At 34.5% G+C, this 15,892-nt stretch overlaps 1 protein-coding gene across 1 annotated transcript; it reads left to right on the plus strand.

The window, feature by feature from the left end:
- Positions 1-4,006: 4,006 nt before the first annotated feature.
- Positions 4,007-9,609, plus strand: LOC125480627 (WAT1-related protein At5g47470-like). Its single transcript, XM_048591642.1, is given in 8 exon segments — positions 4,007-5,469; positions 5,608-5,673; positions 7,885-8,001; positions 8,243-8,480; positions 8,687-8,848; positions 9,017-9,068; positions 9,071-9,167; positions 9,262-9,609. Coding segments are annotated over 8 exon segments (1,068 nt in total). The 5' UTR covers positions 4,007-5,260; the 3' UTR covers positions 9,389-9,609.
- The last annotated feature ends 6,283 nt before the right edge of the window (positions 9,610-15,892 follow it).

Genomic DNA, 15,892 nt, shown 5'->3' on the forward strand with positions numbered 1-15,892 from the left:
TCTTCTTCTTCCTCAAGGATGATGTGGGAATACAATCAGGAAGAGGAAGAATTGTTTAACGAATCTGAAGCAATCTTCAATCACCAGGGGGTAAGAAATGAGAGGGAAGAGGATGAGGAGCGTCAAATGAGAAATGACGAAGTAAGAAGGGGCAGAGCCTCACATTCCCGTCGAGTCATCCAAGCTGCGGCTCAAATCTGCAGGCCCAGCCGTTCCGGAAACCTTGATAGAAGCAGGCAACGACGAGGTATGGAACTCTTGGATGATTATTTTGTTCCTAATAGTGCATTCCCTGATACGTACTTTAGACGTCGTTTTAGAATGGAACGACATTTGTTCAACAAAATCATGATTGCTGTTTGCAACCATGATTCTTATTTTGTGCAAAAAAAAAGATGCTTTTGGTGCTATGGGTTTACTGCCTGAGCAAAAAATTTAGGACAATCTTTGACAATATTCCAACATTCCCACCGGTTGAATGATTTATTTTTGCTTTTGGTTTTGGCAGCGTACCAAGCTTGTGCTTGAAGTTCCTACACAATAAAAATACGTAACAAATAAATAATTATAATGAAAATAAGTAACTAGCAAATATATACATATATATATATAAGTAACAAATATAATGAAAATAAGTAAGAAGGCTTCAAGTTTAGTAAATAATGAAAATAAGTAACAAATAAATAATTATAATGAAAATAAGTAACTAGCAAATATATACATATATATATATATATATATATATATATATAAGTAACAAATATAATGAAAATAAGTAAGAAGGCTTCAAGTTTAGTAAATATTGAAAATAAGTAACAAATAAATAATTATAATGAAAATAAGTAACTAGCAAATATATACATATATATATATAAGTAACAAATATAATGAAAATAAGTAAGAAGGCTTCAAGTTTAGTAAATAATGAAAATAAGTAACAAATAAATAATTATAATGAAAATAAGTAACTAGCAAATATATACATATATATATAAGTAACAAATATAATGAAAATAAGTAAGAAGGCTTCAAGTTTAGTAAATATTGAAAATAAGTAACAAATAAATAATTATAATGAAAATAAGTAACTAGCAAATATATACATATATATATATAAGTAACAAATATAATGAAAATAAGTAAGAAGGCTTCAAGTTTAGTAAATAATGAAAATAAGTAACAAATAAATAATTATAATGAAAATAAGTAACTAGCAAATATATACATATATATATATAAGTAACAAATATAATGAAAATAAGTAAGAAGGCTTCAAGTTTAGTAAATAATACAAACAAATAATTATAATGTAAGTATGTAACAAATAAATAATACAAACAAATAATTATAATGTAAATTTGGGTATCAAATAAATAATATATTGTTACCTGATCCGAGTAATTTTCCCTACTTCGAATATTACTACTAGCTTGTGTCAAAGCGTCTCTCCACGTACTAAACGATTGGCTAAGTAATTTCCAACGACTGGACATCGATTCTTTAGTTCTTTTCCCATCAATTTTCTCAAGAAAATTGGTATGAATAAGACTCCACATTTCTCGCAACTGCATCTCATTACCCGTAAGCGAACTATGAGTAACTTCAACCCAGCTAGTACACAACGCAACATCTTCAATAAGCGACCAATTCGTACCTGCACCAGTGGTCATTTTGTTGAAAAAAAATGGATTCAAACTTTGAGACAAAGAAAGGAATGTGATTGAAAGTAGTTGAGAAAATATGAAATTGTTGTGTAAGGTAGATGATAATGAGAAGGTATTTATAGAAAAGTAAAAACAATTTTTTTTACAATTTTTTTCAGAATTTTCAGATATTTTTTTGAATTTTTTTGAATTTTTTACAATTGTTTTTTAATTTTTATTCAATTAATTAATCTCTGCCGTTGGATATAAAAAAATTTGAATTCCAACGCTCCAAATTGTGCCACGTGTCACAACGGTAACTTTTCAAATTTTTAAAACTATTTTTTCATTTATTTTTTAATTTATAAAGCATTTTAATATCCACCGTTGATCTCAGATCGAACGGTGGATATTAAATCTGATTTTTTTTTTTTTTTTACCGTTGAGATCTAACGGTCCACATTAAGTGATCGTTAGGATCTAACGCACCGTGGGAAGCCACGTGGCTTCCCAACGGTAACTGACACTTGCTTTTTTAAATTTTTTTTGTGTCAGCAACGCGCCCCCACGCGCGGATGGGGTGCACGCGCCTGACACAAAAAAAATTAAATAATGCGCTGACGCCACCCTGGCGTCGGCCTTGCGTCAGCCCCACCTCGGGCTCAAGGCCTGGCAATCCCTCACGGGCCTGGCCCTCGGGGCCTCCCCCTGCCTTCGGCCTCCCCCATGCTGGAACGACGCCACCTGCCCTCGGGCCTTCGTTTTGGACCCCTTCCCCCGAGCAAAACCCCACGCTGGGGATGCTCTTAGGGTTCGATAACTTTGTATTTTATATGGATGTGAAAATATATGTGGAATCTATTAATTGAATATAAAACTAATTTTGACCAAAAAAAAAAAAAAAAACAGGAGAGCAAAACTGAATCCTTAAGTTAAAAAACAAAACAATACGACTTTGGTGTCAAAATTTTTACAGTTGACACCAATGAATGGTGTTGAATATGTTTAAGACACCAAATTCAAACAACAGTGACACATACGTTTATAAAGCCACTGATAAAGAATAGTGCCCTCAAGTCGGTGTTCTATAGCATATTTTCTAGTAGTGATAGATTTTGTTAGATCAGATATTAAATTAACAACGGATGGGGTTCAAAACCTTAAAATAAATAAGTGTATTAAAGACATAATGAAACCACCAAGTAAATGTAAACCATAAATATGCGAGTGATTCTTCAGTTTTGGTTTCAAGATGATTTTATGCAAATCATTTACCTTTACATTCACATTCGGATATGTCCTTTACTTGTGAAGTTATTGAGGATACGTCTACCTCATCACGAAGAGGCCAGAAAGATGAGTAGTTAACAAAATTGAGATCTCTGCGAAGCACAACCCAAGTGTTACACGATTGAGACCTTTATCGTCTACTTCATAATTCCATATTCTCACCATTGAGTGAATTTATTTAGAAAATGTTACAGATACTACATTTGTTACACTATTTTGTATCACCTCACTAATAAAAGTGGAATTTACTTATATTTGTGAACCATATCTTTATTAAAGAAGTGGTACCATATGGTCTACCATCTCCATCGTACCATATTGTCAAAAGGTGGTTTATTTTTTAACACTTGATATTGTCTAGCCGCACAAAATCCTTGTGGAGTGTAGATTAAGGTATCGAATCAAGCGCTGTTCCACCAACAAGTCCTTCATTTTCAGAGAGAGAATTTAGCGAGTCAAATCCAATATTTTAAAAAAGAATAAGAAGCAACAATCTGGGCACGTAACTAAACTTATCAAATAAAGGAGATGAAAACAAGAGAGATTTCGAAAAGGAAAAGCCCTTAACCTTTTATTGGATAGTACTTGCATCCTCCAATGTGGGGATGCACGTATGTCCTTATTACAAAATAATGTATCTTGATCGAATAAATTCAACAATTGAAACCGTTCAATTGATTAATTTTCATCTGAAGATCACTCTTGGAAAAAATTGTTCAAATTGAGGACCGTTTAATCATCCAAATGTATCAAATAAATAGACAGTTTATCATAAATATGTTATTTGGTATCTACCGTGTTAATTTGATTTAAATATTTGAATAACTAAATGATCTCAATTGAAATGATTTTTTGTAAGATAATTTATGAAGATTGAAAAATTAAATAGTTTCAATTATGAAATTTGTACTATGAGAGGCATCATTATTCACAAGGGGAATGAACTCATTCTAAAGGGGAATGCAAGTATTATGTTTTTTATTTAATATAAAGATTGACACTGGGTTTCTCTCTCTTTCTCTCTAACAAAGCCTAGCAGAATCAACAAACTTGAAACCCTTCCGCCGTCGGCCTCCAACTTCCGCTTGGGCCCGTTGGCAGCCCCCCTTTTCAATTTTCATTTTTATCTTCCTCCCTCTTTCTTCCTCGCACTGCGATGGTCTCGGCTCCCGATGTGGTTGGAGATCTATCTCCAGATGTTTTGTCCCTCCCCGCAACTGCGATCGCCCCGATCCCCTTCATGGATCAGTGGAGCAACTTGCCACCTACTAGTGGTGTGGACGAAACTTTGTTTCCGGGTTTTGTGCCCATGTTTCAAGGTCTTACTCCTTTGATTTGGGGTTTTTAGGACCAGATTTGGGGTTCTTGGGGCTGATTTGGGGACTCTGCGCTCAATCTCCTCCAATATTTCGAATCTGCTTCCGGTCAGAGACAACTATATGTTGTCACCCCTTCAAAGGTCTGGTATCTCTTTAGAATGGTGTTTGCACCACCTGACCTTTTTGGTTACAGCTTGGTTCTAGGCATTCGTTTGCGTTTGTTTTCGTCTAAGGACCGGATTTGTGGCGTCCAGGATGGGTTTGGTTCTTCTTGATTTGCATGTTGGGCTTCTTTTCACCAACTTTGAAGCATTGAATGATTTTTGTATTGCTCTATATGATGGTATCTCTCTGTTTTTCTGTTCGCCGGTCGTCTTCATCCTGTTTGCGGCGGTTGAAGCGGTGGGTGATCTGTTGACGAGGGGTCACTTCTGCAGCGGTTTTAGGGTTATGGTTACCAGATTTTTCAGAGGGGTCACTTTTGGGCCTCTTCAGGTGGGCTCTAGCTTTTGGGCCGAGCCACATCTTTTGTGATTTTCTTTTATGCCTTAGGTACCGTATAATTGAGAACCTATACTCGATGATTGTATTCGATGATTGTATATGTGACGTCTCATTTGTATCTATCTCATTTATCAGGCTGTGGTTTTTGTACTATGTCCGTTTGGACTTTGTTATAAAATTCCTCCTTTTAACCCAAAAAAAAAAAAAAAAAAAAGGGACTAGAGAGATTGGCTTTCACCCGAAAGGCCATGAGAGAAGACTGGAGAATAAAATCTAGAAAACTGTCTCAACCCCCATGAACGTTAGCTGAACACGATTGATGAGAAAACTTAACCAAACGAAACTGCAAGGACGGAAATACCAAACCGTAACGGAAACCAAGAACCAATACCCAAAAGCTGGAAAACCAGGAAAGACGATGCAGCAGCAGCAAGAAATACAATATTTGTTTTAGGGTTTTAATCTGAATTTTTTGTGGTGAGAAGGAAAAATTACAAGGAATATATGGTGGAAGTATTGTTCAGGATGAAGAGAGAGGTGATTGAAGATGTTGCAATAATAGCGGGGTTGGTAGGGGTGCAATTTGTGTATGCTGGGAATGCTGTGTTGCTAAGCTATGTAATGTCTTTGGGGCTTGATCCTCACACCATTGTTATCTTCTCTACCTTGGCCACTTTCATCATCCTATCTCCCATTGCTGCTTATTTTGAAAGGTACGTAAATACGCAATTCTCTTCAGCTAGGATATTAATAATTAGAGTAATTATATTAATTAATTTCTCGTCTTTTTTAGATTACAAATAGTTTGGTTTTAGTAGATTTCGATGTATGATGATACATTTGTGTTTCAGGCACACATGGCCGAAGAAAATCAGCTTGAAGTTCATGATACAGTTGGTTTTGATCGCCTTTGGAGGGTACGAAATTTCTAAAATCTTTTTGTTTCTAGTTAGTTATAATTTGCATAATTCCCTTGAATTTTATCTAGAAACCACTTTAAGATATTCACTTTTTTTATTCTGTGCTACCTTTTTTCTCTCCTGATAATGTGGAAAGTGAAGGATCACTCGTTCTAAATTTAGGATATGCAATCTAATTAGTGTTCTTCAATTTCACCAAACTCTCAATGGATTTTTTTAGGTTTTTCTTCTATATTTCATTTGAGTGATTTCTAAAACCTGTGCTGGAAATTGCTGGCCAGAAGACCTTGAATACATGTTTTGAATTCCCCCCAGTCATAATTTATGAACTTTCAAAGCTAATGTATTTCTTTTCAGAGAACAAAAAAAAAAAAAATGTGTAATGTATTTTCCTGGTAAAAAATGAGGACAAACATAACTGAGAGTTTTGATGATTTCATATGTTTATCTTTTTTACATGGAAATATGTTTATGTTGATCTCTTTCATTTTTCGTTTGAAATTTCAACAGAACTAATTATATGTTGTGCAAGTGAGCATTTTTCATTTTTATTCTCACCACTCTAAGACTCCTAGACAACTTGGGGCAAGAATTTCGTTAGCTACAACTTGTTCTCGAAGGAGGTGGAATATATGTCCCACAAGCTTCTGTTAATGAAGTTCTTACAGTACTGGTTCGTCTACAGGTCTTGAAGTAGCAAAAATATGATTAAAAAATATTACATGCTCTCCAGATATATGTTTTGACTAAATTGTTAACAAAAACTAAGGGAGATAATACTTTCACACTAGAATATGAGTTTGTATGGTACATCGACAAGATTTTTAGTTTGTAATGGTATTTGCGTGCACTCCTAATAAGTGATCGAGGTGATGTTTAAGCAAATTTCCCTTTGTATACACTGAAATGTAAAGGTTTGGATAAAAAATAGGAGAGTGCTAGTGATATTATTAAAGTACCCAAAAAAAAAAACTCTTTAAGTTTTGAACTTGAAATGGCATAATAGTTGTTTATCATCTTTGGTTGACAGATTTAATCTTCCTAATATTACTTTTTCTTAATAATATAGAATAAATAAGTTTTTTCTTTCAAATTCTTTAGATGAAGCTCACACTATATGTGTGAGGATTTAAGGTGTTCGTGTGAGAGAAGGTTTTTTTCCCTAAAAACGTGGGATGAACATTTTAAATTTTTAAAGAGGTGCAAACACGGATTCTGGATTAGGGTTTTTTTTTTCCACGGTTTGTGCATGTACCTAAATCCATATCATGAATTCCAATGATTGTACACACAGTATGAGTAAATGAAAGATTTGGAAGTCTGATTGTGTTTGTCATATTCGTGTCGTTTTCGTGTTATATTAGTTATCTTAACGAATCGTGTCATGTCAAACTCATTACCTTAACGGGTTCTTAATAGGTGACTTGTTATTTTTGTGTCATTTCGTTTTCTGGTTATAAGTTGTGTAAGAAATTGACAGGCTTGTTAATACACAATAATTTTTTGTCGGAAAATCAGACGGTAAAAATTTCATATATAGCCACTTGAGCTGCATGCCTTTTACATGTTTTAATTTATTGATGTACATATAGTATTCTTCATAAAAAAAAAAAAATTCGAGGTGTTTGATAACCATTTCATTTCTATTTTTTTCCCTTTATATCACAAAGTTGTGATCTCTCTTTGATTTGATAATAAAATGCGGATGCTATGATAAAAAAAAATTAAAAAAAAGGCTACTTTCTTGAGTTTTCCAAATTTGACTTGGCTTTTGTATTTAAAACAGTAACCAAACAAATTTTTAGTATTCAATGTTTCAAACAATGGAAACAAAACACTGAAATGATTATCAAACAGGCTCTTAGTGATGATTGTTTTGGTTTTGAATCAATATAAATTAACTTTTGAACTGAAATATATATAGATTCTTTAAATTCAGGGGTGGTGCTATCCACACATTCTTTTTACCTTTCAACCATATTCTATTAATGTCTATCATTTGATTCTCTTTAATTTATTCAATCTGACGTTGGAATCAAGAGAGGTTTGTAGAAGGTAAAAAAAGGTGTAAATTTGCTACCACCCTAAATTTAAATTGTTTTTACGCTTTCTTGTCCTCTTCCTTCTCTAAATTAAAAAAAAATAAACGTAGAAAGCCATGAAAGAAGAAGTGGTAATAATTTGTTTTCTTTGTTTCTTGTTTTGCAGGGTAACTTTGTTCCAGACATTATTTCTAAAGGGGATCCAATTTACTTCACCAGCAATGGCAGCAGCCATGCCAAACCTTGCTCCTGGGTTTATTTTCATCATCGCCTGTACTGTTAGGTATTTAACCTTACATCATTTTTCTTTCTTTTTTTTTCCAAAGTAAATGTAATGGTAAGAAGAAGATGAAGACAAAGAAGTGGCAAACTAATCGAATAGTTAACATAACATGCGGATAACCATTTGGTCTGATTAATGACATTTAGTCTCGTGTTTGTTGGAAAATCGTAATGCAAATCTCATGTACGGAAAATTGTTGAATTAAAAATAGATACTAACATAATTTACAATGGTTATGCAGATTGGAGAGAGTAAAAATTAGTTGCATATACAGCAAAATGAAGATTCTAGGCACAATTCTGTGTGTAGTAGGAGCTATCACACTGAGCGTAATGCAAAGCGCCAGTCCTACCAAAACAGAAGCAGGGCCCCAAGTTCGACCTAGTTCTCCTGAATTTCTCTTTGATAAGCAAAAGATTATTGGTCGCTTGTATCTCCTTGCTGCTGTGTTTGTTTTGTCCAGCAATACTGTCTTGCAGGTGAACATTTAACTAGGTTGAAAATAACTGTTAACGTTGATTGTGGTCAGACTGTAAATCTGAATCATTGATATGGTTGGTTTTTTAAAATGTGTAGTACAGATTTACAGACCTACAACATAAACACTTGTCTAGGAAAAGAAGATTGTCCTTGCGTAATATACTATATTTTGTTATTTATTTGTACTTTTTGTGATGTTTGACAGGCTACAACCTTGGGTGATTTTCCTGCACCTATGTCCCTGTGCGTCATAACATCATTGATAGGAGTGTTTCTAACTGCAGCGGTACAATATGTTCAAGACCACAAAATAGAAACTGGCTGGCCACTTGTGAGTGCAAGACAATTGATTGGCTTCTCTCTACTGGTGAGTACGCTTCTCTTGTGTCTTTTTTGAAACTTTCATATGCATTGAACGTATAATAAGTCGTAATCCTAATCACTTTCTCCACCTATCATCACTCCGGCTAGTCCTAAGGGCTTAGTATATATGACTGCAGTCTTTAACACCGCTTTTTTAATCAAATCTTCACAGGGAGGTGCAGTGAGCGGAGCATGTGTGAGCTTCAACGGATGGGCAATTAAGAAAAAGGGCCGGTTTTGGTTTCCATGTTTAGCCCTATTGGAACAGTCTTCTCAGTTGTTCTCTCAGTTGTAACATTGGGAGATGCCATTAGTGTTGGAAGGTACTTTAATTATCTACTACTTAAGTACATTTTCCCTCGTGATCTTTTTCGAAATTTGTGTGTTAATTTGTTGCTTTGGTCTTGAATAATGCAGCTTTGCTGGTATGTGCCTCATGTTTACTGGGCTCTACTTCTTCCTATGGGCAAAGGGGAAGGAAGGCTACTTAGATGTGGTTGACTTAGAAAGTGAGTTTGATGCAGAGAAGCCTCTATTAAGTTGATATCATTGTTTGTGTATAGGTTTTTGTTTCAGTTTTAGACAGATAAAGATAAAATAAAATTTGAAGGAATCGTTCTAGGGGCTATAGACTAATCAGCCGTAAGGAATGTGCATGATTTTCACGCATAGTACTAGTGTTAATGTGACGATACAATTCGTATACTGAAAAATTCAGTACATATGTTATAAATTAGCTTAATAATGCTCGACATTAATCAGCAAGAGTTCCTGCATTTTTAACTGTGTTTTTGCAGAATGATGAAGGGGCAACAAATACCATTTGGAATATTTGACTTTATAGAGATGGTGCTTGAGAAGAGTATGGATACGGGCAACTGAGACATTTCAAATCTAGGGCTTTCTTTTCTTATATATTTGGGAAAGCTACACAGAAAATATCTAACCTACAAGTTGAGCAAAAAAAAAGACTCATTCGGCAGGCATTCTTTCAGGAGTTAATAATTAAACACTTAAGACCACACTGTTACATCATTTTTGAGTCACTGGGTTGGGGTTTTTAGATGTAGTAAAACGTTATTATATACAAAATCAAGTCGAGGCTGCTATGGAGCTAGCATTGTATATGGTATTGTACAAACAAATCACAATGCATATTAACTACAATATTTTTTTTATATATATAATAATTTTTATGTGCTTTCGTTCTTTAAAGAACTTTCTAGAACACGCAACGTGACAAATACGATCAATTATGGTTAATATGCATTACGTGACAAATATGATCAAAGTGAGAATTAAAGTAGGAAAATAATAGACTCGCACTTCTTTTAGCTTCTCACACAATCCTGTTGAATCTTGTCTGTTGATTTTATTTGATTAATTCAATTCGATGATTAGAAAATAAGCAGAGCGTGTGAGAAGGAGTGAGTGAAAATCACCTCCCAATTATGAAATGAGTACTGAATTATTTTAGGCATAACACTAGTAGAAAAACCATTTGCACGACCAAACTTTATGCGACGACATAAAAATCGTCAGACAAAGGTAACATTCCGTCGCTCAAATCCGTCGAAAATAATTTAACGGGAGAAACACCATGAGCGACACCATGTTTCGTCACACAAAAGTAGCTTAAGCGACAAAAAAACATGTTGTCGCGCAAAGGTTCACAAAAAAATGCGTGAATGCCTGTATTTTTGGCTCCAAAAAAGCACGACTAATTTTTTGTCATGCAAAGGTTCTGTTAGTTGTGTGGTCAAAATGTTGAATGCGGTATTTACTCCATGGTTTTGCGCGACGAAGGTTTCGTCGTGCAAAGTAGTCTGAATTCCTTTAAATAGCCAGTTTTGCTCTTTCTCTTCATAATTCAATCCGAAAACTCTTTACTTTCACCGAACTATTATTCAAAATTTTGTTTGTTTTTCCGTACGCGATGGGGGACTCTGGTGGTCCTTCGTCAAAGAGAGTTCAGGGCGAAGGTTCTAAGAAAGGTTATACATACTAAATTTTGTTGTTTGTTTAATTAATTAAATATTTAAGTAGACTAATATAAGTTTTTATTTTGTTGGTAGACAAGAAAAAGAAGAGAGATGTGACATGCGTTTGATACACTTCTTCAGCTAAGAGCCACCACTGAATCACTTACACATAATTAGTATGATATCAAAAGTCAGATATGGTGAACAAGTTTAGGGGCGACGTCGGGGTATTGGTGCATAACAGATGCAGAGTGAATTGGGAGTCTTGGAGAGACATTCTCGAGGAGATAAAGACAGTCATGATAGATGCATTAGCAGTGTGTGTAAATTATTAATTAGTTAAATAAAAATTTAGTTCTTTAGATAAAATATAATAGTGATATGTGTAATTTATTTATTTTTGCATATCAGCCTGAATGAGACATCGACAAAAGTGATGCAAATCTGATAAATTGCATTGACGTCGTGTTCAAGTATCATTTTCGGGAGTTGAAGTTTGATGTTGAACGTGATGCAAAGCGGCAAAGAGTGGCTGGACTAGCAGACTATTAGAATAATTTTTTTATTAGTCTATTTATGGTTTATTAAATAATGACACTGAATTATTATTAGTTTGGAAAAATAAATTTATATGGACTGTATTTATTTTGTTTTGTTCCAAGAACAGATTTCCAAAATATTATAATATTGACATTATTTTGTTGAGAAACTGTTTTCGAGATGGAATAAAATAAATATTTTCAGTTAATCGTGCAAGGCTTTATGCGACAAAACTTTTGTCGCTAAAACCTTTGCGGGATGAGATTTCGCCACGCAAAAACACTGTGAAACAGTCGGTTAACATTTAAGGCGTCGTATTTACTGCATATTAAGACTTAATTACGCGACAAAATTTTGGTCACGCATAACATTGAGGGACTAGACTTCGTCGTGCAAAGCAATGGTCGGTGGCGTTGAAATCATGGCATTTATTTCGTACTTTGCGCGACGAAGGTTTCGTCGCTCAAAGGTTATGCGTGACAAATGATTCGTCACATAAAGTGTTACGTGTTCTTTATATGCACATATTGTTTTGTAGTTTTCTTCATATTATTTTGTACATTAGATGGCCGATAATAGGGATAGTAGGAAAGTGACGGTCCAAGATCGAATGGTGGAAAGAAATAGCATACCCGTTGGGCCCCATAATATGACGCAATATGTGGAGTTCGCACATTCGATTCATTTAGCAATGCAGAACACTTGTCTTACTGCTGAGTGGCGCTCTTGGAAATTTGTGCCCGAGGACGTGAAGAAGACGGTGATGGATCAACTATTAGTTAGTGTGACAAATGTTGAAAATAATTAATTTTGTGAAATATTTTTTTTTATATGTTGTAAATAATTATTTGAATATATGTGTAATAGTGTAACTATACTCTTGATGATACGAACAAAGAGTTGATGAAGTTGATGGAAAAGGGGTTATAAGCAGTGGCGTTATGACGTGGAGTGGAATGGAGGACCAGTGAATTCGTGCGATGGAACATCGGAGGATAGAGGCCACCCAAACTCTAGGGTTCCAGTGGGTTAAGTGAAATTGGGACTTTTTCTTGCCAAATTTGACTTGGCCAAGGGTATAAAACTTGCTCTACTCATTGAGATCTTTCGTTCTATGAAATTTGAGAATTTTTAGAAATAGTTGATATTTTCCGACGAGTCGAGGCGGCCGACCGCCATCCGCGGCGGTGCGTGGCCAGGGGGCCACCATTGCGATTTGATGCATATTTTGTTATTCTAATTTATGTATTTGGAATACAATTGAAGTGCTTTGATAACTTAACACTAATGTGGAACACTTCTATTAATTGAATATTTTCAAAAATGATTTGAAATTTAAATGTGAACTACGAATAGCTTGATCCCTTCATAGGGTATGTAGGCAGTCTAACGAGATGGTTAGATGCAGCAATAATAGGATTGAATTTAATTTATGGTGGTTAAGAGTAGATTTATTAACCATGAATTATTTGGGCCTTTCTTAGTAATTGGCTTCCGAAGTAAAATTTTCAAGACGTTACAATATGATATTCTGGACCGAGATCCTGACGACAATAACGATGACAACAACTTTGTTGACTAACTCCTCGAAACTTTGACACAAATTGGTGCAGGAACACTTTGGGATACTAATATTGTCCAAGAATCATTTCAGGTAGTGGGAGGTCCTCAAATCGAAATTCCTATAGACTCAATTACAACTGATCTTGGAAATCTCCCAAGACAATCCACCTGAGGGTGCGGATGATGTCGTTGATGTACCAATTGATAAGGATGAATAGGAGACTGAAAGTGATCAAAGTGAAGATAGTGATATTTATTGTAGCGAGGATGAGGATTAATGACTTTTGACTTATATGCAATGCAATTAAGTGTATTTAATTTTTTTGTATATAAAAAAAAATTTAATTTATTAAATTTGTAATTGGATAAGGGATTAAAAAAAAACAAATTAAAGTCAATTCAAAGAGACAAATACTAGAAAGTCATGCACATAACGTAATAGCGCGACGAAAACAAGAAAATTCTTTGCTCAAGATAGAATTGCGTGACACAAGGGACGCATTCGTCGCATTTGGTGGTTTGCACGTTGCAACAAGTTCAGTTTGTCATGCAAGGTATTCAAAATTTGTCAAAATCAAAATATGGGCGCCTTTTTTTTTAAATGTTCATTAAACATTGGGTGATGAATGAGGGTGAATCGTCGTGCAATATCGTATTGCACAACAAATTGGATAACTTCGTCGCTACAGGTCCTTCAAAATTTCCAAATTAAAATGTTGGTGCCTTTTTTTTTAAATGTTCATTAAATATCGCGCTTTTTACTCTTTGTAATTTTTAAATTTATAATTCTTATTCATTTTAAATAAATGTTATATAAATATTAATTAACTTTCTTTTATAATTATAGGCTACTATGATAAAGAGGAGCCAGGCTGTCCTTAAGAAAGTGGCTTCCTAACTTCCCCCTGACACCCTAATGGAGAAGGTGGGCCCCTCGAGGATGCGGGTCATCTTATCATGATAGACACTAGGGGTGGGTTGGAAAAACTGAAAACCAAAAAAAAAAAAAAGGACCAAAAACCAAACCGAGGTCGAAAAAATCAAACCGAATCTATTAAACCGAACCGAATTGAATCTGGTTGGGTCGATTTCAGTTTCTGGGGTTTGAATACTGAACTGAAGTTCTTCAAAACGACATTGATTTGTAATTATTTTATTAATTAATAATCCTATTCTAGAAATGGCGTCGTTCTTCCCCAACTGTAACCCTAAAGCCTCCACGTATTTATCTCTCCCATTTTTCCAGTTTGCATAGCCAAAGCCTACTCTCTCTCAATCTTCAATCACTCTCTCAAACTCTCTGTCACTCATTCCTAGCGGCAACCCGCGACCTGCGACCCTTCTCACTCTTTATTTCTCACACCTTGCGGTCAACTTCTATTTGCCGTTTCGAGTCTCGACAGCAAAAGGTTAGTCTCACACTCTCACTTCTCTATGTTTAATTTTTTTTTGTTCTATTTTTTTGTTCAAATTGGTTCTGATTGGACAAATAGTAGCCTTTACAGATTTTCAATAATTAATTTGCATTTTTTGTCGATAAAGATTAGAAAAAGATTCATACTTTGTATTTTCTATTAATCTGCGTTTCTTTCTGCAACAATATATTATATGTGTAGTGTGGTCATGAAAATTTGAGTTATTTCAATAGATTGTAATTTTAGATTTTTCTAGGAGGGTTTTAGTATTTTGCTTTGCTCACTGTCAAAATTAAAAGGTAAACCTTTTGGTCGTACTAGGTTCGTTTGCATGCCATCCAACATATTTCTGTAACTTTATAGATTGTATACAGAGGGGGGAGAGAAAGAGAGAGAGAGAGAGAGAAAGAGAGAGAGAGAGTGCGAGAGAAGGAGGGAGTATTTGATTATAGCTAGTTTTAGAAGGTCATTCGTTTGAAACCTCCAGTCCCAATCCAACGCATTTCAATAATTTCCTGCAGAGTGGGGTTGAATTTGTTTGTCTAATGCTTTCCTATAATTTGATGTTACAGATTGATAGTTGTACTAATGCTTTCCTATAATTTGATGCAATATAATGAGATAACACACGTTATCTTTGATGCAATATATTGAGGCATGTGTTGGCATAATGATTTCCTCTTTTCATCAATTAGTATGCCTTAGTACCTACACATGCTTATATCAATGTAATAATCTATTAGCACCAGTTTTTCTTTCATTTCCCCTTTATCTGTATGCATTGCATAATCAAAGATTTTTTTTTTTTTTTTTGGTTATACGGTGTAGCTAACTTATTATGCAAGTTCAGATTTTCATATTGTTGTAATTGTTTTGGTATTATTAGAATGAATGTTACAGTTTGCATTTAAGATAGTGAATCTTATAGTTTTGATTAACATTTACTTTTGTATAAGTTTGTAGTACTAACTACTATCCTCAAGCTTAAGTTCAAACTCAATGAGATCAAAATCAAACAGCCCTCATGATCAAACGAACTCATCTTCGAGTATACCATCGGAAGTAAGTAGTCATATCTTTCTAGGACTTTAGCCCTTATGTTTAATAATTAATTCATTAATTGTAATGATTCTCTTATTTGAATAATTAATTGTATGATTCTTTTATTTTAGATGGACATTGTTGGTGAATCAACTCCGCCTCAAAACACCATGGTGGCACCTCGACAAACTCCTAGTTCTCTAGGTGGATCCGAAAATCCCTCCGATGCAACTTCAAAAGAAGGTGACTCAAGTGACCAAGTAAGTAACGAAGAAGCTCTTTTGGAATCATTAAAAAGTCATGAAAGGTCTATAGTTTGGGAGCACTTTGAAAGAAAAATTGAGGGTGGTAGAGTTAAGGGGTTGTGCAAGTATTGCACCCAATTATATATGGCCGACCCGGATAAAAACGGTACAACTAATTTAAGAAACCATTTAGCAAGATGTAGAAGCTATGATCCTAATAAGGAAATATTTGTTGCTAATAGACAAAAAATTATAACTTTTG

This window comes from the organism of the source record quoted next, unplaced genomic scaffold, assembly GCF_019419815.1.
Source record: "Pyrus x bretschneideri cultivar Hongxiangsu unplaced genomic scaffold, Pyrus_bretschneideri_v1 Contig34, whole genome shotgun sequence".
NCBI lineage: Eukaryota > Viridiplantae > Streptophyta > Magnoliopsida > Rosales > Rosaceae > Pyrus > Pyrus x bretschneideri.